The following is a 27,363-nucleotide window of genomic DNA, read 5'->3' on the forward strand; positions in this document are numbered from 1 at the left end:
AAACTCCTCATCTCTGGAAGTGTTCAGCATCAGGCTGGATGGGGCTTTGGGCAGCCTGTTCTGATGGAAGGTGACCCTGCCCATGGCAGGGGCTTGTAACTAGATGATTTCTAAGGTCACTTTCAACCCAAACTGGCCTGAGATTCTTGTTCTGGGAAGCGATGGATGTCTGTTGCTTGCAAGGGCAGACCATTTCATCCTGGTGTTTTAAAGAGAGCTTCAAGTTAAGGAAGATGACTTTTCCTTGGCTCTGGGCATTTTGAAAAGGATCCTGGGTTTCCAGGATACTCCCAAAAAGCAGAGAGTAGCTGGCAATGGGCTTCAAAGGGGGCTTGGAGGGGGTTGGAACGCTGCTGATCAAACTCGCTGTGATTTATCATTTGCAGGCCACTAAAGCCATTTGGGGCTTAAGCTCTCCAAAACCAGAGAGGGTTTTGCTGGCAAGCTTTTGATGGAGCCCTGGGCCCCTGGCCAGCCGCCCCAGCCCTGGGAGAGGCCAGCAGCCCGGGGGTCGTGGGCAGAGGGGCACCACGGCCCCCCGGCACCGCTCCGGCGGCAGCTGCTGCACGCGGGGCAGGCTCCTCGCCCCGGCTCCTGGCACGGGAGCCACCCGCCCCATCACCCCCGGGATGAGGGCCACCACCCCCGGAGTGACACCCGCCGGCCGGCTTCCCGCGCTGAGCGCCGTGAGAGCAGCCACGCCAGCCAGCCCCACCCCAGGTGAGATCCCTCTGATCCCCCCTCGTGGAAACCCTCTTCAATAAGAGCTGCCCATTTCGCTGCTCACGGGTCCTGCCCTTGGGGGGACCCCTGCCATAGGGGCCCAGCGTGGCAGGAGGTGATGTCCAGCTGTCCAAGCAGCCCCATGACTCCTGTGTTTAAGGCTGTGTCACATTCGCAGCTCTGACTTCTTCTCAGGACTGCGACTTCTGTGGTTGCTGTTTGACAAGCTCCACCTCAGCCCCAAGGTGCATTTTTCTTAGAGATTTGATTAAATGCAGTTCCTTTGTCCTAAGTGCAAGGTGAACAATAAAAACACAAGCGCTAATATAGGAGCAAGAGGCAGCCTGCAAGCTCAGCTGCTGAAACAGTGGAGAGTGGACGGATAAAATGTGGGCTGGAGGATGCTCTCAGTGCTGAGAAAGGGCTTCCAGCAAATCTGGGTTGATTTGCCTGAGTTATTGCCCTCAGTGAATTATGGAGTCGGTACATGGGGGTTTGTGCTGAGGTCGTGTGATGCAGATGGGATATTAGGAAGTAAATTTTTTCTCTGAGGGTGAGGAGGCTCTGGCACAGGGTGCCCAGAGAAGCTGTGGCTGCCCCTGGATCCCTGGAAGTGTTCAAAGCCCGGTTAGTCAGGGCTTGGAGCAGCCTAGTCTAGCAGGTGTCCTTGCCCATGGCAGGAATGAGGTGACCATTAAAGGTCCCTTCAAACTCAAACCTTTTTTTGGATTCTGTAAAACCGGGTGTCACCTGAAACTGCAGTGCACATCTTTCTCATGGGTGGGGATGGCAAAGCATCCAAACCTCCTCCTGCCCCTTACTGGGTGTGATGCTGGACCAGTTTCTGGCCCTGCCACCACGCAGGGGACCTGGCTTTATTTCCATCACCTTTTCTGCCTCCAAAGGTGCCAAGCGGGAGGGAGCCTAGGTGTGACCCCAGGTTCCTTTCCTCCCCAGATCAGTCTGGTGTGTTGTTTTCCAGGCAGGCGTACGAAGAACCCCACTGGCAGTACCCTGCAGCTGGCTTCGGGGATGGCCACCCCTACCAAAGCCACCAGTGGCAGCCAGTGGCCTGGCAGGATGACAGAGGTACGGGCTCAGCCTTCGGGGCTGGGGATGGAGGCAGCTTGCAGGAGAAGTGATGCTTTCCCCAGGATGGGTTCTTCTCCCAAGGCTTGCACATACCCAGGGCTCTCTCCTGCCCACACTCCTGGGTGGTGGTGCTGCATGCAGCTCTGGCTCCCTGTTTGCATTTCACAAATGTGAGCAGGAGCTAGGTGCACCCAAGGGATCTTTGATCTTCACCACCACGGCTAAAAACCTGTGTCATTCCTGGTTCCAGCCTGAGTTTGGTGGTGCTGTGTGATTGGGATGGCCAGGGCCTCTTCTTTGCTGTTTCTGGACTGAAAGGAAGAGGAGGGAGGAAAGAGAAAAGGACATGAGTGCTGTGTTGGCAATGTGTACAAGGCATTATCCTATCTCCAATGTGCTGGGATAATTTGGAAGCAAGCTGAGTGGGCATGGCAAATTGCCTGACTCTTGGTTTTTCTTTTGCACCTTCATTGTTGCTCCGGAAGGTTAATGCTGAATTTTGATTCTCTCTAGACCCGAGACAGGGAGAGTCTTATGTCAAGAGTTACCGGGACCAGCACTACTACCGGGGCTACCACCCCAACCTGGCCACGGGCCCCCCGGGGCAGGACAGGTAAAGCTGGGAAGTCTGTGCAACCCTGTGAAACCATCTGCCACAAAATTAGCGGCTTTGTGGGTGGCACAAAAACCTCAGACCTTCAACGTGTCTCCCTCTGCTCCCACCTGCAGGACACAGACCTACAGCTCCACGGCCAGGAGGGAAGGGACAGGGGAAGGAACCCTGGGCAGTGACTCGGGGGAGGCTGCTGGCCAGCCCAGAGAGGTAACCTCAAGATGAGCAGGGGTGGAGGACGAGAATCTCTCAGAGATTTGGGAACAATCCAAGTGTCCCCCTTTACACTCGGTGCCTGACCGTCCCTGGGGATTATGACAGTGGGTTTTTGGTGTTGGTGATCTCTCCATCTGCTGGGCTGCCATTCCCCCAGCTGCAGGGCTGTATGCTCAGCCCAGGAGCAGGACAGAAATCCAGGCTTAGTGGGATGTTCTGCTGGGGAGGGGTCTGGAGCACAAGCCTGATGAGGAGAGGCAGAGAGAACTGTAGAGGCTCAGCCTGGAGAAATGGAGGCTCGGAGGTGTCCTTGTCACTCTACAACTCCCTGAAAGGAGGCTGGAGCCAGGTGGAGATCAGGCTCCTCTCCCACATAACAAGCGACAGAACACGAGGAAACAGCCATAAGTTGTGCCAGGAAAGATTTAGGCTGGACACTAGGAAAAAAATCTCCAACAAAAGGGTTGTCACACCCAGCATAAGCTGCCCAGGGAGGTAATAGAGGCACCATCCCTGGGGGGCTTTTAAAGAGATGTGGATGTGGCAGCTGGGGACATGGTTTAGTGGTGACAATGGCAGTGCTGGATTAATGGTAGGACTCAGTCTTGGAGGGCTTTTCCAACCTTAATGATTCCATGATTCCATCCTTCCTAGGTAGCTGACAGCTGTGTGTCATTGTCAGCTCTGTCCACCGAGTCATGCTCTGTCACACTTGTGTCCTGACTGCTGGGTTTTGCCAAGAGAAAATTAAAAGATCAAATCAAAGCTGCTCTGGTGATTTTGCTCCTGGGTGATGCTTTCTTGGGTTGCCAAGCCCCATCTCCTTTGCTGTGGTCAGGAGCTCATGTTAGGGCTAGGAAAGCTGTCAGACTACGGCTGTGGCTGGTGTAAATTATTTTTCTAAGCTGTTGGGTGAACCCAAGCTGGTGTAAGGCGTGAGGTGCTCGGATGGGAATTGGCTGTGCTGTTCCTGCTGGGTGCTTTTCTGGAGCAGCAGAGCCTGCCCCACTGCCTGGGAGCAGGAAATCAGCAGTGTCCCGAGATTTTTAGCCAGGTTTGTGTGTTCTCCCTTCCTCACAGCCCTCGGGCCAGCCCAGCCTGCTCCTGCAGTACCACGAGTCAGGACTCAGCTCCAGCAGCCATGAGCTCAGCCAGTACATCCGTGATGGTGCCGACCACTGCGACCCTGTGCTTCCAGAGTCCTGGAACGGGGGACAAACAGGTGGGGTGAAATGGGGGGCTCTGACAAGGGGGAAGCAAGGGAATAAATGGCTGCTGGTAGGGTACTGGCTGTCTCCCAGCTTGGTCCTTCCCTGGGGGAGGTTGTGCAGGCACAAGGCATGACTGGGGGGCTGCGGGGTGGGTGAATGGTCATGGGGCTCTGCCTGGGTGGGTGTAGGAGCTGCTGTGCACATCTGCTGCTTTGGAGGACATAGAGGGGTCAGTGGAGGGCTGCTTAAGTTGGGGGACAAGGTTGGGACCTGGTCAAGTCCTTCGCAGTGGATGTGGCATGTGATCAGTGTGAGTGGCTCACGGTGGCCTATGTGTCATTGTAGGGGGGCCCTCGGTGTCCACCCCGACCCCAGAAGTCCCTCTCAAGTTCCCACAGCTGCACACGGCGCTGTGCTTCGGAGCCGGGGGTCACCTGGTGCTGGCGTGTCCCCACCACCCTGCCGAGGGACAGCCAGCCCGTGTCGAGCTGCACAGCCTGGAGGTAGGACACAGCTGGCCCTCCGGGCCCCCATCCCCTCCCTGGAGTGGCTCCTCTCGCCCTGAGGGATGCAAACATGGTTCATAACCCAAGCAGCCTCCTCAGCAGCCTTCCCATTCCTTGCTCCCATCTTCTGTCCATCCCACATGGACTTTTGAGTCTGCATCGTGCCAGCCTGTGCCTGGGTGGTGCTTTCAGCCTTCAGCTCTGTAACCCTTGCTGCCTGTGACCTGCTCATAGTGATCCCTTCTCATGGGGCCAGATGTGGTTTGTGCCTCTCCAAAGGACAATTCCACCCATCTTCCTGAGGTGCTCCAATACAGAGGCCTTGTCTGTGCTCCAAGTCTACCACAGCATTCCAGTCTCCTGTTTTACCTCCAGAAGGAGGCAGATGCCACCTCAGCAGACATTTCTTTACTGGATCTTGGCACTGGAGTCCATGTGACAGCTCAGGGTCTGTGCTCTGTGGTTACCTTAAGACAGCACAGGGTTCATTGGCACTGTTGAATCCTTGGCCAAGGCACTGGCTTTCCAATAGCCCAGCTGGGGCTGGTCTGATTGCTGGAGTCCAGCTGCTGAGTTTACATTTGTTTTTCAGGCAATCCTTCATGGCACAGAAGAGCTGGAGGAGCTGCAAGCCTTCCCTGGGCCCCTGGCCAGGTATGGCAGCACAGGCAGGGCCAGGAGCCGTGTCCTCCTGGCTGTCTCCTTTGTGAGGAGACGTGAGCTCAAGGCAGACTCAAAGGGTCCCCGTGGTTTTGAGTTATCTACAAAGGCCATGTCTAAGTTCAGGATGGGAGCCCAGCCCCTCTGACGCAGTGTGGGTTGGTTTGGATTGTGGGACATGGGTTTTCTGAATATTCATAGGATGTGGATTTAGTGTGGTTTGTACATCTGACCTTATTTTGTACTCATTTTGTCTCAGAAAAATGATTTCTCTGGGTTTCTTTGCATGTCTAAAGCCCTGGGTCAACCTGTGGCTTAGCTTTTCCTAAGGTTTTTGTCCCCTGAGATGGCTGAGCCACAGCAGGGTCACACCCATGATGTCCCTTCATCCAGTGTGAGCCTGGGGATGAATCAGGGTGAGTTCCATCAGGTTGTCTCTATTTCTGGCCGCTCCCAACCAAAGCAGGGAGAGAAAAGGAAAAAGCATTTACCGAGCAGAAGAGCTGGGTATACACAGAAGCTGGGTGGAAGATCTGAGCTCCCCCTGTACTCTCCTCTCATGAGACCCACCTGGAGTGATGCAAACCATTCTGGTGCCACCTGCATAAGGACATGGAACCGTTGGAGCGAGGCCAGAGGAGGATAAAGGGGCTGGAGCAACCTCCCTACAGAGATAGGCTGAGGGAGTTGGGGCTGGAGAAGAGAAGGTTGTGTGGAGACATCACAGCACCCTCCAGTATCTGAAATGGCTATGAGGAAGCCAGAGAGAGTCTCATTGTCAGGAACTGTAGAGACAGGACAGAGGGGAATGAGTGAATATTGAAAGAGGGGAGCTTTAGGTTAGATATATGGAATAAATTCTTTCCTGTGAGGGTAGTAAGGCCTCAGGTTGTCCAGAGAAGCAGTGGATGCCCCATCCCTGGAAGTGTTCAAGGCCAAACTGGACAGGGCTTGGTCCGGTGAAAGGCTTGGTCTGGTGAAGCTCTAGATGAGCTTTTAGCTCCCTTTCAATGCCTAGACCGTTCCATGATTCTGGGTTACCACTTGTGCCAAAGGGTACATTGGGAATCTCAATATAATATGAAATAATATAATACAATACAATACAATATAATCACATTGGAATGATTGAGTCAGGATCAACATCTCCACCTGCAGTTTCTCTCTCCTGTCTCATCCACTCTTTCTTTCTAATTGTATGGCTATTTTTTTTAATGGCAGCACTTGTGCCTGGCTTCCACATAGCTTGAGGGTTTCTGTTTCAGTCCCAGAGAGTTTCTGTGGTCACACGAGTGACCCTCCTCTCTGCCTCCACACCAGATTGTGCCTGCTTCTGCAGCCTTAGACATCCATAGATGTGATGGCAGCACAGCAAATCCAAACTGCTTTTTTGCAGATGGATGGAGGAAAATATTATCAAGAGAGCGAAGAGTGGATTTCAAATGCTTTGCATCCCTGAAACACAGAGATCTGCTAAGAGTCACAATAAATTTGTGTATGCTTGAACTTAAAAGTAGTCATTGGTACAGGGGATCATCTTTCCTCCAGCTCTTGCTTGGAATCTTTGGCACCCCCGTCAGTGAACCTGAAGACTGGGCCTGATTGCTTTGCCTTGGGTTTGTTTGATGTTTATTTCTGCTGCTGCAGGGAAGATCTGCACAAGGTGGATGTGATGACGTTTTGCCAGCAGAAAATAACCACAGGCTGTGACCCCTCAACACCTAGGGGCAGAGATTCCTCTCTCCTCTGGAAGCTCCTGGTCCTTCTCTGCCGGCAGAATGGGGTAGGTATCCCATCCTTTTGATCTTAGAAATGAGACAAGTAATACGTCCCTTCCATGCCTCTTGATCCAGTTGCTATTTTTGGGGGAAGGGGGTGTACCTTAAGAGGATCTGATTTCCCTACCGCTATCCCTCAGTTTGATGCTGCCTGGATATTTGGAGCAAATCCTTCTCCATCATTTCTTTTTGTCCTTGGAAACTACCAACAGCCCAATGAAGGGGACTGGTGCCACCTCCGGTGCCACCTTCATCGAGGAGCCAGCACTTAGGATTAAAAGGGGGCCATTCCCTCAATCCACTGAAATCCACCCAGTCCAGTCTGTAGCTGCTCATTGGAGGCAGGTGGATAAAGTCATCAGAGAGGGAGTGTTGTGAAGGTCTTGCTCATTGTGCTGAGTCCTTTTCCTTCCAAACCCGTGTGCTGGTGGCCAAAGCTGGACTTGTTGGGGGATGCGCTGGGACGAGGATACAGGCAGACTGTAAGAAGGGTGCAGACTGGAAGTGCTGTCAGCCTTTGCTTGTGGGGCCGCCTCCACCTGCCCCATTCCTTCCCTCTCCCAGTCCATGGTGGGCTCGGACACGGCCGAGCTGCTGATGCAGGACTGCAGGCGCCAGGACAAGTACCAGAGGCAGGAGCCCGCGGCCAGCCTGATGGGCGTGACGGACGACGAGTGGGCGTCGCGCCAGCCGGGCACGCTGGACCTCATCACCGGGGAGGTCCCTCCCGTCGTGGAGACACAGGCACAGATAGTGGAGAAGTTCACCAAGCTCCTCTACTACGGCAGGAAGAAAGTAAGTGGTGAGTGGGATCCAGGACGTGGGGCTGAAGGGGTTTTTTTCTTCTTGGACCCGTTGGCCTCTTCAGGCAGGTTTTAAAGGGAAGGGTGGTCGAGAGGTAACTTGTGGTTGTGGGATCCACCCTCCAAGCTGTTTTTGTGCAACAGGGCTTATGGCTGTGATTTCCCTCCACTGGGAACTGGGATGGGGGACACTAGTGAAGATGAGATGCAGAGGCTTTTACCAGCACTTCTACCACATTTAGTTTCTCATAGAGTCCTAGAATGGTTTGCTTTGGAAGGGACCTTAAAGGCCATCTTGTTGCAAACCCATCTGCAGCTATATGATCTCCCAGGATACGTAAGGCACAAGGAAAGGAGAGGAGGGTTGCAGTTTGGGTGCCCAGATTGGGATCCCACGGCATTGAGAGCTAACAGGCAGCACAGACCTGGAAATCTAAGGGACACAACATTGCTTTGGAGATCCAAGTTCTTGTACATTTTCAAGGTAAAGAGAGACAAAGGGAAGTGGAAGAGATTTGAACTTGGAAGAGATTTTTGCAGGATGCTAATTAAGGCCAGAGCAGTTATTGGGACTCTTCTCTGAGCTGGGGGAGGAGAGTTTGTGCTAACCCTATTTCTTATCCCTCTCAAATGCAGGAAGCTCTGGTGTGGGCCATGAGAAACCAGCTCTGGGGCCATGCCCTGTTCCTCTCTAGCAAGATGGATGCTCGGACGTACAGCTGGGTCCTCACCGGGTAAGCTGGAGAAGATAAAGCAAGGAATGATGTTCCATGGCTGGCTTTCCAAGCCTGCTAGCCCTTCAGTGCCCCCTGAACTGGAAAAGAGCATTGATTCCAGCTGGAGCCTTTCCAGAGGGGGCAGAGGGGGCAGAGGGGGCAGAGGGGACAGAGAGCATCCATCCAGATAGGCCCGAGTCCTTCAGACTTCCCAATGGATAGGAGAAGCCAAGTGGGAGGCTGGAAAGCAGGAGGAAAGCCATTCCCTGGAGATGGAAGGTCAATTTATTCTGAGTCTTTGGCTTTGCCCATGCTGCCCTTGCAAAGACAGCCAAGGTGCAGGGGGAGCTGAGCCATCTTCACTGTGATCCATTCTAGTCCCAGCTGTTTATCCCACTCGTATGAGCACTTTTTGGTGGAATTTAATGTACTTAGTGTGGATTGGGTTGATCCCTTCTGGGAGAGCTAAGCAGAAATTTTCTGTCTTGTGGAACCCAAATCCTTTTAAGGAGGTTTTATGCAGTGTTGTCCTGGAGACTTGTCTTCTCTGAAGGTAATACAGATCATCATCCCCGGAGGCTGGTGGTCCTCTCTGTCTCCTATTTACAAGGGCATGGTGTGAGAGGATAGGGAAGAATGGCTTGAGCTGAAGGAGGGTAGATTTAGATTAGATGTTAGAAAGAAATTCTTCCCTCTGAGGGTGCTGAGGCCCTGGCACAGGCTGTCCAGAGAATCTGTGGCTGCTCCGTCTCTGGGAGTGTCCAAGGCCAGGTTGGACTGGGCTTGGAGCACCCTGGTTGAATGGAAGGCGTCCCTGCCTATGGAAGGAGTGTTGGACTGGAAGGTGCCTTCCAGCTCAATCTGTTCTTGGATTCTCTGGGAAACCTTTCCTCAAGACATCAGTTTCCTGGGGCACTTGGGATGTGCTCTGGGAGGTGGATGAAGGTTTGGGGTCCTGGGGTGCAGCCCTTCTCTGCTGTCTCCTCACAGGTTCACCAGCACACTGGCCACCAATGACCCACTGCAGACCCTCTTCCAGCTCATGTCGGGAAGGATCCCTCAGGCAGCACTGGTCCGTGAGCTAGAGGCTGGCCCTGGCATGTGCTCCCCCGCGCTGTCACCTGCCTGTGACACCCGCCTTTTGGTGACAATCTCGGCTCACCTTTGCTCTCCTCCCCCCTCTCCAGTGCTGCGGCGATGCCACGTGGGGCGACTGGAGGCCCCACCTGGCTGTGATGCTGTCCAACAAGGTTGGCGACACGGAGCTGAACCACCGGGCCATCGTCACCATGGGAGACACTTTGGGTGAGCTGAGATCAGCGGGAGCAGCCGCAAGCGGGGCGGGCGCCGCAGTGCCGCCGTGCACGTCCACACTGGGACGGCCGTGCCCGTGCCCCTGGAGCGGCAGTGCCTGTGTGCTGGAAGGGGTGAGGTGCCCATGGATCCCCTGATGAATCGGGCCCAGGCACAGCCGTTAGCTGATCCCGTGGAGACACCGGGAGCAGCTGGGCCCAGGGAAGGTGTAGGCAGCTGCAGCCACTGAGCCTTGCTCCCAGTGATGGATTGGATTTTATGCCAGCGCTGGCACCCTGCAAGAGTTGGAGCTGGCCCTGCCCAGGCTCACCCAGCTCTACCATTGAACTGGAACCCCCTGAAACAAAAAGCAGCAGTTGGGGAAAACAGAAAAAAAAACAGGGACAAGGGAGGGACCAGGGTGTGCGTGGGCAGGACAGTAACACAGTTGGGTTTGTGTTTCTGCCTGAGCTTGAGGGCCTCCAAAGCAAAGCTGACCGTGTGGTGATGCCCCAGGACTAATTGCTTGTCTTTTTCCTCCCATCCAGCCAGCAAGGGAGCAGTCGAAGCAGCTCATTTCTGCTACTTGATGGCAGATATTCCTTTTGGTTACTTCGGAGCAAAGGCGGATCGCATGGCCCTGCTGGGCAGCAGCCACCGGTGAGCAAGCACTGGAGGCCGGGGTTCTTGCCACAGTTACACATCCCACGTTTTCCCCATCCCTGGGATCTCACTTTTATGCAAAAGCAATCTCTGGTTGGGGTTTTTCCTGCTGCTAGTGTGCGCTCGGGGTGGGGCTGTTTGGGGAGGGAGCTCAGCTCCTGCTCGCTGACCCTGCCCCTCTCCCTGCAGCCAGACATTTTCCCAGTTTGCCAGGACAGAGGCCATTCAGAGGATGGAAATCTTCGAGTACTGCCAGCAGCTACGCCAGCCCGAATCCTTCCTGCTCCCCTTCCAGGTGGGGGATATGCTCAACTACATCTTGTGCAGGAGCTCAGACTTGACCCAAAACACGCACCCATCTCCCTGAAGCCTGGAATTCAAGCTGTTCCTGAGGCTTGTCCCTTTACTGGGCTTTGGGACCGATGGGGAGGTTGCCTTGGCCAAGGGACTGATGCAGGGCAGATTTTGGGGTGCACGGTGTGCCTGATCAGTGCTTGCCCAGCTCTCATTGCCTTCCTGCTCTCTGGGTAAGCTTTTTCTATTGCAAAGCAGCACGCAGCCGTCGCTGCCTTGGGCACCGTGGGTTTGGAGGGATACATCCCTGGAAGTGTTCAAGGCCAGGCTGGACGGGGCTTGGAGCGACCTGGTCTAGTGGGAGGCGTCCCTGGCCATAGCAAGGGGCTGGAACTCGATCAGCTCTAATGTCCCTTCCAACCCAAACCATTCTAGGATTCTATGCAGCTGCCGTGCTCCTCCCTGCCCCGCTCAAGGAGTGGGAGGCTGGATGCCTCCATGGGGATGGGTGGAAGTGGCCCCAAGTTGCGAGTGACCTCTGGGTGCAGGATCTGAGGCGCGAGCTGGGGCGATGGCACAGGGCACCCGCAGACATGTCCGTCTCCCTGCTCCATGCCCGTGGCCGCTCTGCTTCCCTCTCCCAAGGTGTACAAGCTGCTCTACGCCTCCCGCCTGGCTGACCACGGGCTGCCAGCGCAGGCCCTGCAGTACTGCGAGCACATCTGCACCGCGCTCCTGCGCCGGGACCCCGCCGCGCACCCCGTCCTGGCCCGGCAAGTGGTGAGGGTGAGTCCGCACCTCCTGCGCCCCGCCACGGCGTGACCCCCCTCGGGACCTGCTGGGATGGGGGGGGCTGGCAGCTCTGAGCAGCCCCCAGGGTCTGCTGCCAGGTACGGCAAAGCCAGCGCTCCCACAGGGTTTCTAAACCCCACGGATTTAGGGTGGAAAACAAAGGTATTATGTCGTCTGCCAAGGAGGAGCAGAGTTATTTGGAAACAAAGGTTGGGTTCGAGTCTGGAGGGGTTTTCTGAACTTCTAAATGTCACCGACTTAAGAAGTGAAGTCTAAGTGTACATTTCCCCTTCCAGCACAGCTTCTGCAATTCTCTTTCCCTCTGAGGGGTGTGTTCTGGGATGACACTGAGAGGGAGCTTGGCACAACTTGCAGCACCAGGTGCAGCCCCTCTACTTCCTGAGCAGGGGCAGAGAGGGGTGAGGCCAAGCGTCCCAGGTCCCCCAGGAAGGTGGGGCTCTCACAAGACCAGGGCAGTGCTGAGGCTGCTTGTCACCTTCCTCCAGCCTCTAGGACCAGCCGCGGTGGGGCTCTGAGCAGCCTGGTCCAGCGGAAGGTGTCCCTGCAAATGGCAGGGGGGTGGAACAAGATGAGCATTCGGGTCCTTTCCGACCCCAAACCATCCTGTGATTCCATGAAAGGCTCTAAAGCCATGGTGCTGTGAGGTGAGGGGCAGCAAGATGCTTGTCTGAAGTGGGTGCTGCTGGGTGCACCCAAAATTTGGCTGGCACTGCTTCCTCACCCCGTCATCGAAGTCTATTTACTGTCTAACAGCCTCTCAGATCTGCCATTCTGCTGGGGATAATGCTTCTCCTGGGAGAAAGCACTTTCATCTGAAAAACTAGAGCATTCGTAGATGCTCTTGTCTTTGATGTTCTAGACTGTGTTACAAATTATGATACACATTAGTGTTTGATTAAGACTTCCCCTCTTTTGAAGCTGGGGACGATATACAACCAGGTGTTGGTTCATTAATACTGGATCAAAGTGCACATTAGCTTTTGGATTAAACATTCCCCCCGTTTAGGAGCAATCACGCTTATAATTTCCTTTTTCCTGTGGCTGATTTAGGAGGAGCATAGGTGTGTTTGTAAAGGGATGGGACAGTTGGGTCTGTAGGGAGTGCAGGCTCCTGGCTGGCTGCTGGGTTACTTTGCTCTCTCCCAAGCAGGGGTCCAGCTGTGCAGGTCCTGTCTGGCTGTAAACTCACGGAGCTGGGGAGTGTGTTCTGTGCTGGTTTAGAGTTTGTTTGTTTAAAGGTCAGGAATAGAAAGAAATGGCTGCTGGGGACTGGTGCAGGAAGGAATAGCTGAGTCTGGTGTGGCTGTGGGAGAGTGGCTGGGCTGCAAAGTCACCTCTGGGTGCCTTTGGCGGCCCTCAAGGTGGCAGCCTCGTAGCAAAGCATTGAAGATAAGGGAGCACGAAGTAGCCAGGGGAAACGAGAAATCCCCAGGAACCCTAGAATGGTTTGGGTTGGAAGGGACCTTAGAGATCATCTAGCTTCAAGTGCCCTGCCATGGGGGGACACCTTCCACCAGGTCAGGGTGCTGGTGAGCAGATACCAGCAAGAGAACATTCAGTAAAGATGTGGATGAAGAGCGCTGCTTTGAGTGCCATCTCTCCTCACCCAGCTGTCTTAAAACTGGATCCTTGTCTAAACAACTCCTTCAGACAGGGACTTGGCTCTGCAGGGAGCCCCACATCTCACCTTGGACTCCTGGGTCACCCCAGAAGAGCCTCTTGCTCCACTGACGGGTGAGGAGCCCCATGTCACCGAGATGGCTGCAGCCAGGGCAGCACAGACCCCTCTTCTGCGGGAGAAATTGAACACACAGCAGCAATACTGCAGAGAGGGACCTGGGGGAGATAGTGGAGCGTGGAAAAAATACTGAGCAGCAGCAAAACAGGATGCTGTTACAAAGGAATAAAAAAAAAACCAAACCCACCAACCCACCAATGTTATAGTGTTATTCTGGGCTGTGAGAGTACGATTGGCATATCTGAGACAAGGAGGTGATAATCTCCCTGTGCTGGGGTCTCAGGGGTCTTGGCTGGGGCCTGTTTGGGCTGCTGCATGTGGAGACAGGGCTAAATTGGAGTGAGTGTGGGAATGGAGAGCCGGGGTGATAAGAGATTGAGGGAAAAATGACCTCTGGAGAAGGGCTGAGGGTTATTTCTTCTAGGCAAGATACGGTGGGGGAGAAAGGGGTATGAGGGATGTGATAACAGCCCTCCAGCACACAGGAGGCTGCTCCTGGGGGATGCTGCCTGGCTCCTCTCACAGCCTCCATGGGAGCAGGATAGAGAGGCTTAATTTGCAGTAGGGGAGATTTCACTTAGATATTAAGAAAATACTCTTTAGCTCTAAGGACATCAAGCATCAGGACAAGCCTGGGAGGCTGTGAAATCTTCTCAGAGATGTGTAAATACAGACCAAACACCAGCTCCCACCCATCCTCATGGGGTAGGTGAGGAGCTGTTGAACTGCCCTGGGAGCTGGGCTCTTTCCAGGGCTCCTGGTGGGGTGTCCTGCAAACCTGCCAGTGCCCCAGGATGGCTGATAGGGGGGATTAAAGCCACTCATTTTCCTCAGGTGGGGGAAAGGAGGGTGAGAGTTACCCGTCCCTCTGATGTGAGGAGCATCTCTGACACAGTGTTTTGGCATCTCTGGAGGTGCTGGACCAGCCCTGCTCTGACTGGGGCACGGGGTGGGCCGGCCCCTCTGCGGTGGTGTGGGAGAGGGCATAAATCCCGCACAAGAGGCTGGCGTTATTCCACCCCCGTGTTACAAAGCGCTGCTGTGTCCTGAGGCCGTGTGCCCAGCCACCTGTGGCGGGTCCCTGTGGATCTGACACGTGTGACGAACCCTGCTGTCCCCCCGGCCCCGCAGCTGGCCGAGCGGCTGAAGCTCTCCGACCCTCTGCTCCTGGAGATGCCGGAGCAGGACGAGGCGCCGGAGCCCGACTGGCTGGAGCGGCTCCGAGCCTGCTGCCGGGAGTGGGAGGTAAGGAGGAGCAGGACGCGGTGGGACAGCTGGGCTGTACTGTGGTGTGTCTGCAGGAGCATCCTCCTCCTCTCCCCCGAATCTGAGGGGACGGGGGCTCAGAAGCTGCTGTTTTCCTTTGGCTTGTGAGCTGCGGGATGTGGTCTCTGCTCCGGGACCTGCAGACTCAGTGGCAGAGAGGGGCTTGCGGTGCCCGAGGGCTGCGGAGCTTCACACAGGGCAAAACTCTCCTTGTTTTGGCTCAAGGAGGGCAGGCAGGGGGTGGTGGGTGGGTGGTGGCCTCCCTTTGCAGGGAGGACGTTGCAGTGGTCACTGGTGGGGCGTCACCTTGTGGGTGTACTCTTGGGTCTTTTAACTATGGTCTGGTGCTTGGATTAATGCTCTTCATGTGGATTTCACATCTGCATTTGGTTTTGTGGCCTTTTCCGTCTCGTTTCCCCTCTTGCCTGCACTCAGGAGTGCTGCAGCCCCTCCCACTTACTGGGGAAGAGCTGTGTCCGTGCTGGTGGGGGTCTCCTGCAGCCTGGGGTGGGCTGTGAGCCCCGGATCCATGAGCACCACGCTTTCCTTTGCACGGGCTTCATGTTGTCCTTGGTCTTTGTCCTGTGCCGTCCTTTTCCCTATCCATTTTACAGCGTTTTCCCTCTGCAGGTGGAAGATGATCTTTCTCCAGAGGTGACACCTGCTCAGCTGGAGCCGCCCTGTGCTGTTCTACCAACAGCAGGTAAATAAAACAAAGCAGCAGGCTGTGGTCTCCCCAGCGGGCTCTCCCTGCGTGGAATTGTGCTGCCATAGGCGGGGAAGCAGCTTCCCAGTCCCTGGAGATTTTACCAGCAGCATCTCCTTGCTCCTTGCATCCCCCAGAGCTCAAAGGCCGCTCCTGGCTGGATGCATGGCTCAGGCACAGGCTGCAAAGCGAGGGCTCGATGCTCGTGTGCTCCTACAGAGCCTGAGTAATTGGGTCTCATTACCACAGCTTCGGGGTCCCTGTGGGCGCTGTGGGAGGAGAAGAGGAGCTCGGGGTGGGTGCTGGATGAGCCTCCCAGCCGAGCCTCAGGGGAGACAGCCCCCTTCCCAGGCACTCCTCTGAGGGTGCAAACTGGAGCTGAACTAAAGGGATTTCACACTTAGAGAGCAAAGGATTCAGGAAGGCGCTCATCCTGCTGCGTGCCAGGCTGCAGGATGCCTGCTGCTGAAGACCCAGCATTTCTCCTTCCCTGCTGCCTCTCTGACCCCTTTGCTTCACCCTTTGGTGACCCCAAGAGCCCCCTCCCATGCCAGCTCACCCAGGGGGCCCAGAGACATCAAGATGAGGGACACAACCATCCGCGGGTGTCACGGGAAAAGCCGGGGGGCTTTTCTTCCCCAGCTGGGCAGGCATCCATTGGGATGTCCCATCGAGGAGAAGTCAGGGCAGGTGTTGCTTCCCATCCACCTCCATCAGTGGGACACTCCTACACAGTCCCCTGCTCCTTGGATCTGGCCTTCCACTGGGAATGCTGGCACTGAAGTGTGGAGAGCAGAGGATGGTGCAGACAGGATGAAACACAACTAATTCCTTCAAGCTGCTTCTCCCTATCAGCTTTCCCTGCTGCTGCCAAATTCCTTTTCAAAGAGCTCTCCCAGGCAGTAAAAAGGATCATCAATCCTGATTGCCTTCTGCTGCCATCAGGGCTGAGACTATGATCTTCCTTCCCTGGAAGGAAGTTGCGGGTATGATGATCCCATTGGCTTGGCTTCCCTGAGCAGCCAGGTCTGCTCCGTGTGGTCTCCACAGCTCACCTTCCCTATGCCTGGCCCTCTTCTTCGTTGTCAAGGCCATCCAGAGCCACCACCTGAGGGACCTTGCATGCAGATAAAGCTGGCTTGGTGCTGAATCCATCCATCTCGGGAAGACAGAGCCCAAATCGGGTGCCAGGCTGGGATTCATGTGGTCCTCCCTGACTTGCTCCAGCTGAGCTTGCCAGGCAGCATGAGTTTGAGCATCCATCCTCCTCCCTGTGGATCTTGAGTGTCTCCAGGCCATGTGGGAGCAGCTCATGGGTGTGAAGCCAGTCCTGAGTGGGCTGGAGGGGATGCTGGCAGCAAAGCAAAGAGTTTGATAGCACTGCATCAAGAGCTGCCGTAATCCTTCCCTATGGGATCCAGGTCCTGCCTGCCATGCCTCACAGCCACGCGAGAGGAATTTCCCAGTGCCCAGTGTTTCTGGAAGGAGGCTGCCGAGCTGGAATAAGCAGGATACACACCTGGGACCAGTGGGTGTGTTAAATAAAACAAATCCCGCTCGCCTGTCTTGCCTTTCAAACAAAAAAAATCCCAGCCCTGAATGAATCTGCCTAAAGCAAGGAATGCATTTGTGGGTGCTGCTGTGGACCAGGAATGAAGGCTACTTGGGGAACCTTTCCTGCTCAGGGTGGGCAGCAGGAGTGGGGGAGAAGGCTGGAGAACTCAGACTCCTTTGAGCTGCTGGTGCATGCTGCTTGCGGGCTCTTTGCTTCCATGGAATTCCCCTTCTGGGTTCATTTACAACCTCAGGTACATTCCCAGGATTTTAAAAAATCCCCCTGGTCCTTCCCAGCCCACCTTCCTTGAAACTTCAGGAAAGTTCCTGTTGGCGTGCTGTGTCCTACCTCCTCCCTTGCCTGGTCCCTGGTGTTTCCTCCCTCCCCCAGCTCCTGCCGATGTGTAATGGAAAAGGGGAGAAATCTGTGCAACAGCCAGATAGAATTATAAACATTACAAAAATTGCAGACTTACAAAATTGCGGGGTTTACTTTGCAGATGAAGAACCTGCCGGTGAGATCCCCCAGAGTGAAGAATACCAGTATGACCAGTGGTTCGAGCCCGTGCCATCCCAGGGACCGAGCTCCCGAGAGGGCTTTTCCCTCAGGTCCCCAGCACCCGCTCAGGTCGTGGCATCGCCGCTGCCCGGCGCTGGGAGGGACCTGCAGCCCCCTGTGCTCGGCCAAGGGACACCTGCCCCTCTGGGAGGGGATTTTGCTGAGCCCCCTCTGCAGCCAGTGCTGCCAGCAGGTAAGTGCTGCAGCCCTGTTTCCCCACAAAAATCACACAGTCCCAGAATGGTTCGTGTTGGGAAAGGACCTTAAAGGCCATCCAGTTCCAACCCCCTGCTGTGGGCGGGGGCACCTTCTGCTAGACCAGGCCCCATCCAACCTGGCCTTGAACGCTTCCCGAGATGGGGCAGCCCCAGCTTCTCTGGGCAACCTGTGCCAGGGCTTTACCACCCTTACAGCAAGGAATTTCTTCCTTGGAAGTTGCCCTTGAGATGCACCGGACCAGCCCCACCACGTGCTCCCTAGTGCTGGCAGGGACAGGGACCAGAATGGCCTTTTGCATCTCTTGGGGGACATCGTGGCCACCACATGGATGGCTGTGCTCTGGAGAGGGGCATGGTAGAAACTTTGGAAATACCTCTGATGGATAAATCCACAGCTCCATGGATCAAACCTTGACTGCATCCTTCCCTCTGCTCCACAGGAGAAGCTGGGGAGCCCCAGGGTGCCAGGCTGTCCCCTGGAGGGGTGCAGCCAGCCCTCCCCACAGAGCAGGTGAGTCGGGGGGGCAGGGACACCATCTCATCGAGTTTCCTGGCTGGATCTGATCCACCCTCCCGTGCACTGAACTGGCATGGAGTGCCCCCGTCAGTGTGCCAGTCGTTCTCTTGGGCAAGGCTGTGCCCTGCCGTGGGCACTCTTGCTGCGTAAGGCGGGTGGGGGTCCCAGGGGGGCTCTGGCCATGCTCGGTGCAGCTTCCACGTGTGACGGCAGGAGGAGTTACCGACCAGGGCTCGGAGCGTCTCGGAGACCTCCACGGTGTCCCTGGGGGACAGCCGGCGCTCCTTGGACAGCGCGGACGAGGACGCTGCCGAAGGGCGGACAGAGGCCACAAAGCCAGAGGAGGACAAGGTGAGTGTGCCAGAGCCAGTGTGAGCCTCATGCACTGAGCCTGCCTCTCCCTGATGCCAGCCCTGCCCCTGGAAAAATGGTGCCCACTCCCAGCAGGCACATGGAGGACCCTGGCACCCACCCCTTCTTATCCCTTTCCATTCTTTTCCCCCATTTCCCAGAACTCTGGATTCAGATGGTTTGGCTGGTTTCGGTCGAAACCCATGAAGGAAACTTCTCCCAAAGCTGAGTCAGGGACAGACTCAGACCCTCCCACTTCAGGACCACAGGTAGGGGACAAAAAGCCATCCTGTCCCTGGTGACATGCAGGGTGCAGCTGTGAGAATGGGTGACACGTCTCCCCATCAGCCGCTGCCCTCGTGCAGGGGCCATGGCCATTCTCTGTGGGGACAGAGCGGGACTGGGAGCCCTTTTAGCCTGGGAGTGAACCCTTGATTAATGATAACTGTAAATTCAGATAGCCTCTTTGATCCATGAGGTCATCCAAGCCCTGGCCAGACTGCAGGGATCCTTGCCCTCCGCTGGAGCGGAACACGGCAGCTGTGAGCGGCACTGCTCTGGCAGGTTTTAGGAGATGCAGGGAAGGGAAAACCTCTTTAACTGGGTGTGCAGCAGCGAGGGGGAAGCAGCCATGCATGGTTGTCCCACACCTAGCCAGCTCCTCAGGGTGTCGCGTCCCTGATGGTGGGGTTTGGAGCGAGAACCTCCCCTGGAAGTTTCTTCCTGGTAGAAGAATGACCTACAGTCCCAGAGGAAAAAAAAATGTTGGGATATTCTTCTAAAACGAGCAGGAGAGGAAGAACAGAAGGGGACCCATGGACCTTGGCACCTCACGCTGTACCCAGACTTGGTGTCCAGCCTCCTGCCTAATTTTGAACCCTCAGGCTGGTTTAGCTTTGTACCAGGGTTGCTTGCCCTGACCCTGTAGCCCCTCCTTAGCTGCGTTTCCTGCAGCTCATGAGGTACCTCTGCAGCAGGACGGGTGCAGAATGGGAACCCCAAAAGCCTGGTGTGGTATTTGGTGCAGAGGTCTTCTCCCAGCTCGAGGAGCTTCTGCTCTAAACGGGTGCATGTGATTTCAGGAGCAGACGTCACCATCCCCACCCATTGCCCCTCTGGCAGCTGGGACAAACCCTGTGGCTCAGCCTCTCTCCAGAAATCCTGGTAAATACATCACAGTTCTTCTCACCTCTCCCCCATCAGCCTTTTACAAGTTTCTCCTCTTAATTTTAAGTCGGCTTTTGTGTTTGGTTGCTGGTTTTAGGAGGAATGCTGGGTGAAAGTACCCCTGCTGTTAGTCCAGTGTCTGCAGAGGTGAAAGGCTTGTGGGAGAAGGATGGGAGGCGGCCAGCAGGACAGCAGGTGAGGAGAGGAGGGAAGTGTATCCGAGTGTGACGGGGGTGTCCAGGACACCTCTCTGCTTGGGGTGCCTGTTAAGTGTCTCTGTTTGGTCCTTCCAGACCGGCTACCCCGGACCTCTCCCACCACTGGCTTCCATTCCTCTCTTCAACCCTGCCCAGGTCTCTCAGGTGAGATCATTTCCCTGAGGGGATGGGGCTGCATTGGGCTGGGGGTGGCTCCTGACTTTGGGGAGAAAATGTCCCCTGGATTTTGGGGTGGTGCAAGATTTTAGGTGGTCTGCTATGGGCAGGGGGTGGGTTAGGTGATACCAGTCCAGATTTCAGGTGATCTGCTATGGGCGGGGAGGGGTTAGGTGATACCAGTCCTGGGAATAAGGGTTTTTCCTATGAGTAAATCAATTGTGGGTGGACAGCAATGGGAGGGTGTGATGAACGAGCGAAACAGTGGGATGCTCGTGGCTGCATCCAGAGGATGGCAAATGAACATTTTGGGGTACAGCCCATTGCTCACACCACATCTCTCTCTGTGTTTCCCAGCTTCCTGCCCGACCCAACCAACCCAGGCTCCTTTCCCGGCATCGCTACCCCAACCCGCTGTGAGGTGGTGGGTGGGGATGGCAGAGACCAATTGCAGAAAGTTTTTTAATTAAAATGGTGTTTGTGGTTATTTTGGAGGGTAGCAGCGGTTGCGCCTGCTTGGTGGAGGGTGTTGTAAACTAAAGGAGATTTTTCTGGGTTTAAAAGTCGGTAAATGGAGGGTGTGAGGCTGGGATGGGGGTGAACAGTTTGGCCACCCAGGTGTGAACCCGGGCTCTACTTCCTCCTTCACAAAAATTAGGTGTGGTTTGTGTGTAACTCGTCGTCGTCCTTTATGCGTGCTTCCTGAAGTCCAGTCCAGTGCTTCTTTTTAGCTTTCTTTGCTCACATTTAGGTATTTATACAGAGCTACTTTAATGAAGTCCCCGCAGCGAAGTTATCTTCCTCATAAGCGAGAAGCTCCTTAGTGATCTTTGTTGCCCTGCGCTGGGCTCCAGGCTCGGGGTGTTGAAGTCAGTAATAAGCAGGGGTAGAAGTGGAACATCGAGGTGTGTGGGGAGGGTGCAGGAAGGAGGGGGGGAAAAGGGGAAGGAGGTACGGGAGGGCGGAAAAAGGTGTCCGGGGGAGAGTAGTCTGAATTGGGTTATGGGGCGCTGCCCCACCTCACCCATTGGACTCAGCGCGCCGGCCGTGAGTCTGTCTCAAAGCACCGCGGGGCCACGAGCATCCGCCGGGGCCCGCCAAGGAACCGCCGCGGCTTCTCCTGCCCGGGCCGGCCCGCGCGGCGCCCCCCCTTGCTGGTGGCTCACCCGCCCGTCGCGGGCGGGGCCCTGCTGGGGCCGCGGGCGGCCCTTCCCTCAGACCTTCCCCGAGGCGGGCCGCGGGTGACGCGCACCCCGTGGGTGGCCTCGGCAGTGAGCTTCCCCCGGACGGCAAAACCGCCGCTGCCGCCGTTATATATGGCTTCGCTAAGCCGGGTTCTTCCAGCTCACGGTGAGCCGCAGCGGCGCTACCCAGCGTGCACCGCGCCATATGCTGATCCTGAGCCGCTCATTCGGCGGAAGGGGCTGGGGGCGTGTCCCGGCCTGAGGTTAAAGGGCCGGCTCATGGCGGGGCGCGGAGCCGGGTGGTGGTCGCGGCCGCGAGTCTTTGTTGTGGGCAGCGGGGCTGAAACCTGCCTGCGACGGGCTGTGGGATCTCGATCGGAAGGAGTGTGGGGCTGAAACGTGCCCACGATGGGCTGTGGGGTGGGGATTCCCCCCCCGTGAAGGGATGCGGGGTTGTGGCCGCTCCCGGCGGGCTGCAGCGTTGGTGCCGCATTGATCCGGGCTGGAGCCCGGGCCCCGCCGGTAGCGGGCTGTGGGGCTGGTAGCCCGGGCCCCGCCGGTAGCGGGCTGTGGGGCTGGTAGCCCGGGCCCCGCCGGTAGCGGGCTGTGGGGCTGGTAGCCCGGGCCCCGCCGGTAGCGGGCTGTGGGGGCTGGTAGCCCGGGCCCCGCCGGTAGCGGGCTGTGGGGCTGGTAGCCCGGGCCCCGCCGGTAGCGGGCTGTGGGGCTGGTAGCCCGGGCCCCGCCGGTAGCGGGCTGTGGGGCTGGTAGCCCGGGCCCCGCCGGTAGCGGGCTGTGGGGCTGGTAGCCCGGGCCCCGCCGGTAGCGGGCTGTGGGGCTGGTAGCCCGGGCCCCGCCGGTAGCGGGCTGTGGGGCTGGTAGCCCGGGCCCCGCCGGTAGCGGGCTGTGGGGCTGGTAGCCCGGGCCCCGCCGGTAGCGGGCTGTGGGGCTGGTAGCCCGGGCCCCGCCGGTAGCGGGCTGTGGGGCTGGTAGCCCGGGCCCCGCCGGTAGCGGGCTGTGGGGCTGGTAGCCCGGGCCCCGCCGGTAGCGGGCTGTGGGGCCGGAGCCCGGGCCCCGCCGGTAGCGGGCTGTGGGGCTGGGAGCCCGGGCCCCGCCGGTAGCGGGCTGTGGGAGCCCGGGCGGCCCTGGGCAGCTCCAGGGAGGTGCTGTGAGGGCTGGCGGTGGTGGGTGAGTGTGTGGAAGGCTTTAACACACCCCCAGGCTCACCGTGCCGGGGCTGCTGGCTTTTAATAATATCAGGGTGTCAAAGCCATTGTAAACTCGGGGCAGCTGCGTGGGAGGACATCACCCGGCTGTCCCTGCTTCCAGGGCTGCTTGGCTCCCAGGACCACAGAGCTGGAAGTGACTGGCCGAGCCCAGGATGCTGCGCTGGGATGAGCCTGGCTGACAGCAGCACGCGATTCCAGTGGGTTTCCTGAGGATGGGCACCTAATTCTGGGATGCTTCTGCCTCTGTGGGTGCAGGGGGAGGGACCTCCGTGTTGCTGGGTGTCCTCTCAGCTCTGTGTGCTGCAGCTGTGCACCCACAAACTTTTATGTCCCTTGGTCTCAGCTGGAGGATGCTTTGGGCAGCTCTCTGGAGGGTCAGTGTGTTGCTTTTTGGCCTCGCAGAGGCTTTTTTTTTTTTTTTTTTTTTGCTGCCCTACGGTCCTTTGATTTGGTTTAAAGGGGTGTGAGTGTGCAAATCTTTCGCCTCAGGCATCCTGCTCTTCAAAGGCTGAACATGGTCTATCCTGTTACTCAGGGAATTTCTTTTTCAGAGGAAAATGATAAATTTTCCAGGGAACTTCTTGCTTGTGGAAGTTGCACATCTGGCAAATAATTTTAGAAATAAATCCTGTGATTTTAGATCTGCTCCTCAGATTTTTTTGGTTTCTGACTCTACACTTCATCCCCCTGATGTTGTAAGGAGTCACACAGCAAAACTTTTCTGAAGTAGAGTGTGCTGCAAATCCACTTAGATGCAGTGTGCAGCCTAGGGTACAGCAGGTTCTTTGCTTGCCTGTTGCACTCTTGATCCCACATTTGGACATTTGGAGATCAGGGGTCACGGAAGAGTTTAGAGGCTGAATCAGCTGTAACTGATGCACCTGAGTTGGGTATCAACATCAATTAAAGAGCTAAGAAGAAAGAGTCTGTGGCATCTTCCACCCCTGAGGTTGTCTCCTTTTTGGTGAGAGGTGACTTTCCATTCTGTATGTGGGAATGTGGAGGAAGTGCAGCTGTCTGCTTGGATTAGGAGGGCTGGAGGAGCTGTTTTTTTTCCTGTGGGGCTTTGTTTTTTTCAGAGGTTGGGAATATCCCGAGGAACCTGGGTCTGTGGAAAGTTTGCCTGTGAGTTGCTTTCTTGTGGCCTCCCAGTGAACTCAAGGTAAACTGGGGCTAAGACTCCCTTTTCCTTCTCCATCCTCTCCTGAGAGCAGTGGAAATGCATTAACTTGATGCTAATTGTTAACGTGACGGATGGCAGCAATTAGGGTCTGTAATCCAGTCTCTGCATGTGGAGTGCAGCCTGGGGAAGCTCTCTGCTAAACACCCTGAGCTGGGATGCAGCATTCCGGGAAGCCCTGGGGTGCTCCTAAATGCTGCTGCCCTTGGAGGGAGTTGTGTGTATTCCCTGCACTGGGCTAACTGTGCCTGAAACAGCAATTTAATTCAGATTTATGGCCCTGTTGTGCTGGATGTTGCTTCCTCCAACAGCATCCCTCTGGTCAGGGTTGCTGAGAGGAGGCACTGCCGTGCCGACGTTGCAGTTTGGGCGTCTTCATCCGTGATGCTTCCAGTCTCATGTGGGTCCTGCTGGGCATGGCAAGGCCATGCTCATTTAGAGCTGTTATTTATTAAAAGAAGTGCTGGGTGATGACCCTGTCTCTGTCCCTTCAGCTCCTGGTGACATCAGTGACGCAGCTGGTCTTGCGAGGTCACTCGTTTCCCTTTGTTTAATGACCTGCTGGTGGAAACAAGCTTCCATGGCTCTCTGGAGTGTCACTGGGACATGGATATTGATGAAGCCTCGGTGGTGCTGGTGCTGTCACGGCGGCGTGGAGGGCTCATTTGGAGCTGCCGGGCAGTGTGGGGAACTCTGTGATGGAGTGATAATAAAGTGTTGCTGAACTCTGCTCCATGGTACTGCTCGACACTTGGAACTTGCAGGCTCCTGGCACAGCAGCAAGAGGTTGGGCTGGTGTTTTCCAAAGCAGGGACAAAGCACTGTGGGCATTAACAAGGGAGGGATCCATCCCTCAGATGTCCAAGGGGACGCTGCAGGTACGGGAGGGTTTGTTGGTTATGGCTTCAGCTGTCAAATGGTCCGGTTAATGGAACCTAAATATTTTCCAAGGTGGAACTGGGGCGAGGGCAGATGCAACACAGCATCTCTTGAAAGGGTCATTTTGAGCTGTTGGTATGGAAATCACTATAAGAAATGTTGTAGATATACAAAAGAAGAGCATGACTTTAAATTTGCAGACTGCATTAATCCGGGTGAGTCCCTTCCAACTTCTGCTATCCTGTGTAGAAAAGTCAAGGTGACAGCTGAGTTCTTGTAAACAAAACAGTTTTTTTTCTTTGAAAAATGAGGTATTTTACATGCTAATTTGGAACATATTGTGCAGTATGCTGTGCCTTTAAAAAGAATATATTCAATATATGCGCTTGAATGCCAGAGAGAACCCCAGGTAGTGCTCTGAACCCTTATGTAGCTCCTGCAGTGAGACTCCAGGGTCAAGATGTATGGGTTAGATGGTTGGTGACCTTTATTTTCCTGACTGTGGAGAACTGCTTCACTCTTGGTGTAATGCAGATCTGACCTGCTTTTGCTTAGAGCAGTATCTTCCCTTCCTGCCTCAGGTGTTCTCTGTCTAGAGAGGTTTCAGGAGAGCTCTTCTGCAGGTATTTCTGCTCGATTGAGGCCATGGGATGTTGGCAATGTCTGGTTTTAGTAATGGACACTAAAAGATACACACTCTCCCTCAAAACCTTCATATAACAGTGCTTATAGGAGCTGCCCCTTGCTGATCAGGTTTTTGCACCATGTCGTGTTGCTGTGCAGCCCCTTGCTACACTGAGGCACTGTTCTAAACTCCTCTGATCAGAGCATTGCCTTTCTTTCAGGTCCTGCCAGATGTGGCACAACTGAGCTCATTCAGGTTTAAGGAAAAAAAAAAAGTGGATATTGGCTTGTGTGATTTCCAAGCCAATGGTCAGTGCCAGCTGTTGTTGTGTCTTAGCGGTGTGGAAAACCTGCTGCTGTAGAAAGACTCCTGGGCTGCCTTTGGAAAGGATGCAGACAGAAACAGATACAGTTGGACTCGATAGTTTTAGAGGTCTTTTCCAACCTTAATGGTTCTATGATTCATACTTCCTCATCCTTGCTAGGGCACACTGGAGATCCTGAGCCCCCTAAGGATTATAGCAAAGACTGACCCATTAAGTCCTCTCAGAGCTTGTGCCCATGCACCAGTGTTTCTGGAGCGTAATCTGTATGAGTAAGAAGTAGGAGGGGCTGTGAACCCTGAGCGATCTGTGCCACCGCTCTTGGAGATTTAAAGGTCTGAATGGATTATATTCATGGTGGGGGGAAGGAAGCAAAAAATTATTATGCTGTTGGCAGCGTAGGGTTAGAAGCATCACCTTTCCTGACATGTTTGTCTTGGGCGGAGATGGTATCCAGTGGTAAGATGAAGAGAAGCTGCATGCTGTCTGGTGTTAATTACAAAGGGAAAACCACAGGAAAATCAAACGAAATTGAATCCCACTGCATTTGATATTCCCAGAGTTGAAGGCCTCAGTACGTCTCATTAGTTTAAAACCCCTGATGGAGAGAGCTTAGCTTCTAACGGGAAAATTGATATGACATTGAGACCTGGGAGAGGATTAGCTGCCTGCCTCAGAACTTGTCCAGAGGAGTCGAACATGCAAATGTTCCCAGAGAGCAGCTCCATGCAAGAAGGATGCTGGATAATTAAGGCCCCTGGGACCACACAGTTGCAGCGAGGGAGGGATGAGGTCTGTGTGTCTGAAAAGTCCTTCTGCTGCATCCTCTCTGTGGGGTGAATAATGCCTGGGCAGTACAGACAAGCCCAAAGCTTTGTGTGTGCTTGACTGCTGGTGACAGAGGTGCTCTGTTACACCTCTCAGTGGGATTTGGAGGTGCTGGATTAGGATTGAGCTATGCAGGATACAGCATTCTTGGACCAATGAATTGGCTTTTCTGGCAAAGATGTCTGAGACGTAAGCCTAGATTTGGCCCACAGGTGACTTGAGCTTTTGTGGCAGCGAGTTTGGTTCCATTTTACGGCCCTGCAGCAGTGCAGAAGGCCCAAACACACCTGGTTGCTACAAGCGGTATGAAAATCTCAACACCAAGGCAAAGTGTACAGAAAGGTGTGACTGCTTCTCTAGTGCTCGAGCTGGTAGGAGGCGTTTGCCAGGGAGTGCATGCCATGGGATGTACTGTGCCTGTCAGTTTGTACCTGTGAGTCTCTGCTTTGGGCCCTGCTGGGTTTCCTGTTGTGATGAAGTGTTCTCTAACAGCCGTGTGTGGAGAGAGGATATTTCCCATTTTCTCCTGCAAACCCCAGCCGTGCTACGTGCGCTCTCAGGCAAGGTGCTAATGATGAAGAATCCGTGACTTGGCAGCACACTGGGGTTTTCAGCTTTTGAAAACAAAATGTGTTGGTGGACTGGCTGTGATCTCCGTGGCAGGTGGAGCTGGCAAACCATACCAGCATCACTGTGCTTGTGTACTCAGGGGGTTGTTTCTAGCTGGGACATTGCAGTCCTCAGGCAGGATTACTGGAGAAGGGCTGGCAGGACCCCCATCTTCCAGCAGAGGGATGGAGGCTGTGGAAGCCTGCAGGAATCTGGCCATCAGCAGCATGCTGCCTCTTCTTTGGACAGAAACTCCTGCCCAAGTAGCCAGGAGGTGACAATCTGTGCATCCCTCTGGCACAGGCTTTCTCAAAGGGAAATCTTGTCTCTTGTTGAAGCAGTGACCTGAGGCAGGGATCCTCCCAACCCATCTTCTTTCTGCCTGTGCCTCTCTCTAGCCTGCTTAAAACAAACAGACCTTCAGATTCTCCACTGGAAGAGCAGCTAGCTCCAGGGAGGAGCCCCAGAGGAGAATGCTTATCCCAGCACAGGGCATCGCTCACGCTTGATGTTGCTGCTGGAGAAGATGTTGGCAGGAGCAAGGAGCTGTGCTTTATATAACCTGGTGTCACAGCTTCCATCTGAGGGTAGCCTAGGTCAGGACCCATCAGCTTGGGGAAAGCATGAACAAGGAGGACTTGAGACATGGATAAAACCACCCAAAAAGATGATTAGAAGG

At 55.3% G+C, this 27,363-nt stretch overlaps 1 protein-coding gene across 1 annotated transcript; it reads left to right on the top strand.

Annotated features, from left to right (window-relative positions):
- The first annotated feature begins 451 nt into the window (after window positions 1-451).
- SEC16B (SEC16 homolog B, endoplasmic reticulum export factor) lies at window positions 452-20,251 on the top strand. Its single transcript, XM_040073254.1, has 25 exons — window positions 452-720; window positions 1,706-1,812; window positions 2,329-2,428; window positions 2,545-2,638; window positions 3,725-3,866; window positions 4,201-4,358; window positions 4,954-5,015; window positions 6,669-6,804; window positions 7,364-7,594; window positions 8,239-8,336; window positions 9,309-9,390; window positions 9,506-9,623; window positions 10,160-10,271; window positions 10,464-10,569; window positions 11,214-11,354; window positions 14,251-14,364; window positions 15,016-15,088; window positions 17,146-17,397; window positions 17,863-17,933; window positions 18,153-18,290; window positions 18,452-18,559; window positions 19,373-19,454; window positions 19,555-19,652; window positions 19,751-19,819; window positions 20,189-20,251. The coding sequence occupies exons 1-25, from the start codon at window positions 452-454 to the stop codon at window positions 20,249-20,251; spliced, it is 3,024 nt and encodes a 1,007-aa protein (XP_039929188.1).
- Window positions 20,252-27,363: the final 7,112 nt, after the last annotated feature.

Source organism: Hirundo rustica, chromosome 9, assembly GCF_015227805.2.
Source record: "Hirundo rustica isolate bHirRus1 chromosome 9, bHirRus1.pri.v3, whole genome shotgun sequence".
Taxonomy (NCBI): domain Eukaryota; kingdom Metazoa; phylum Chordata; class Aves; order Passeriformes; family Hirundinidae; genus Hirundo; species Hirundo rustica.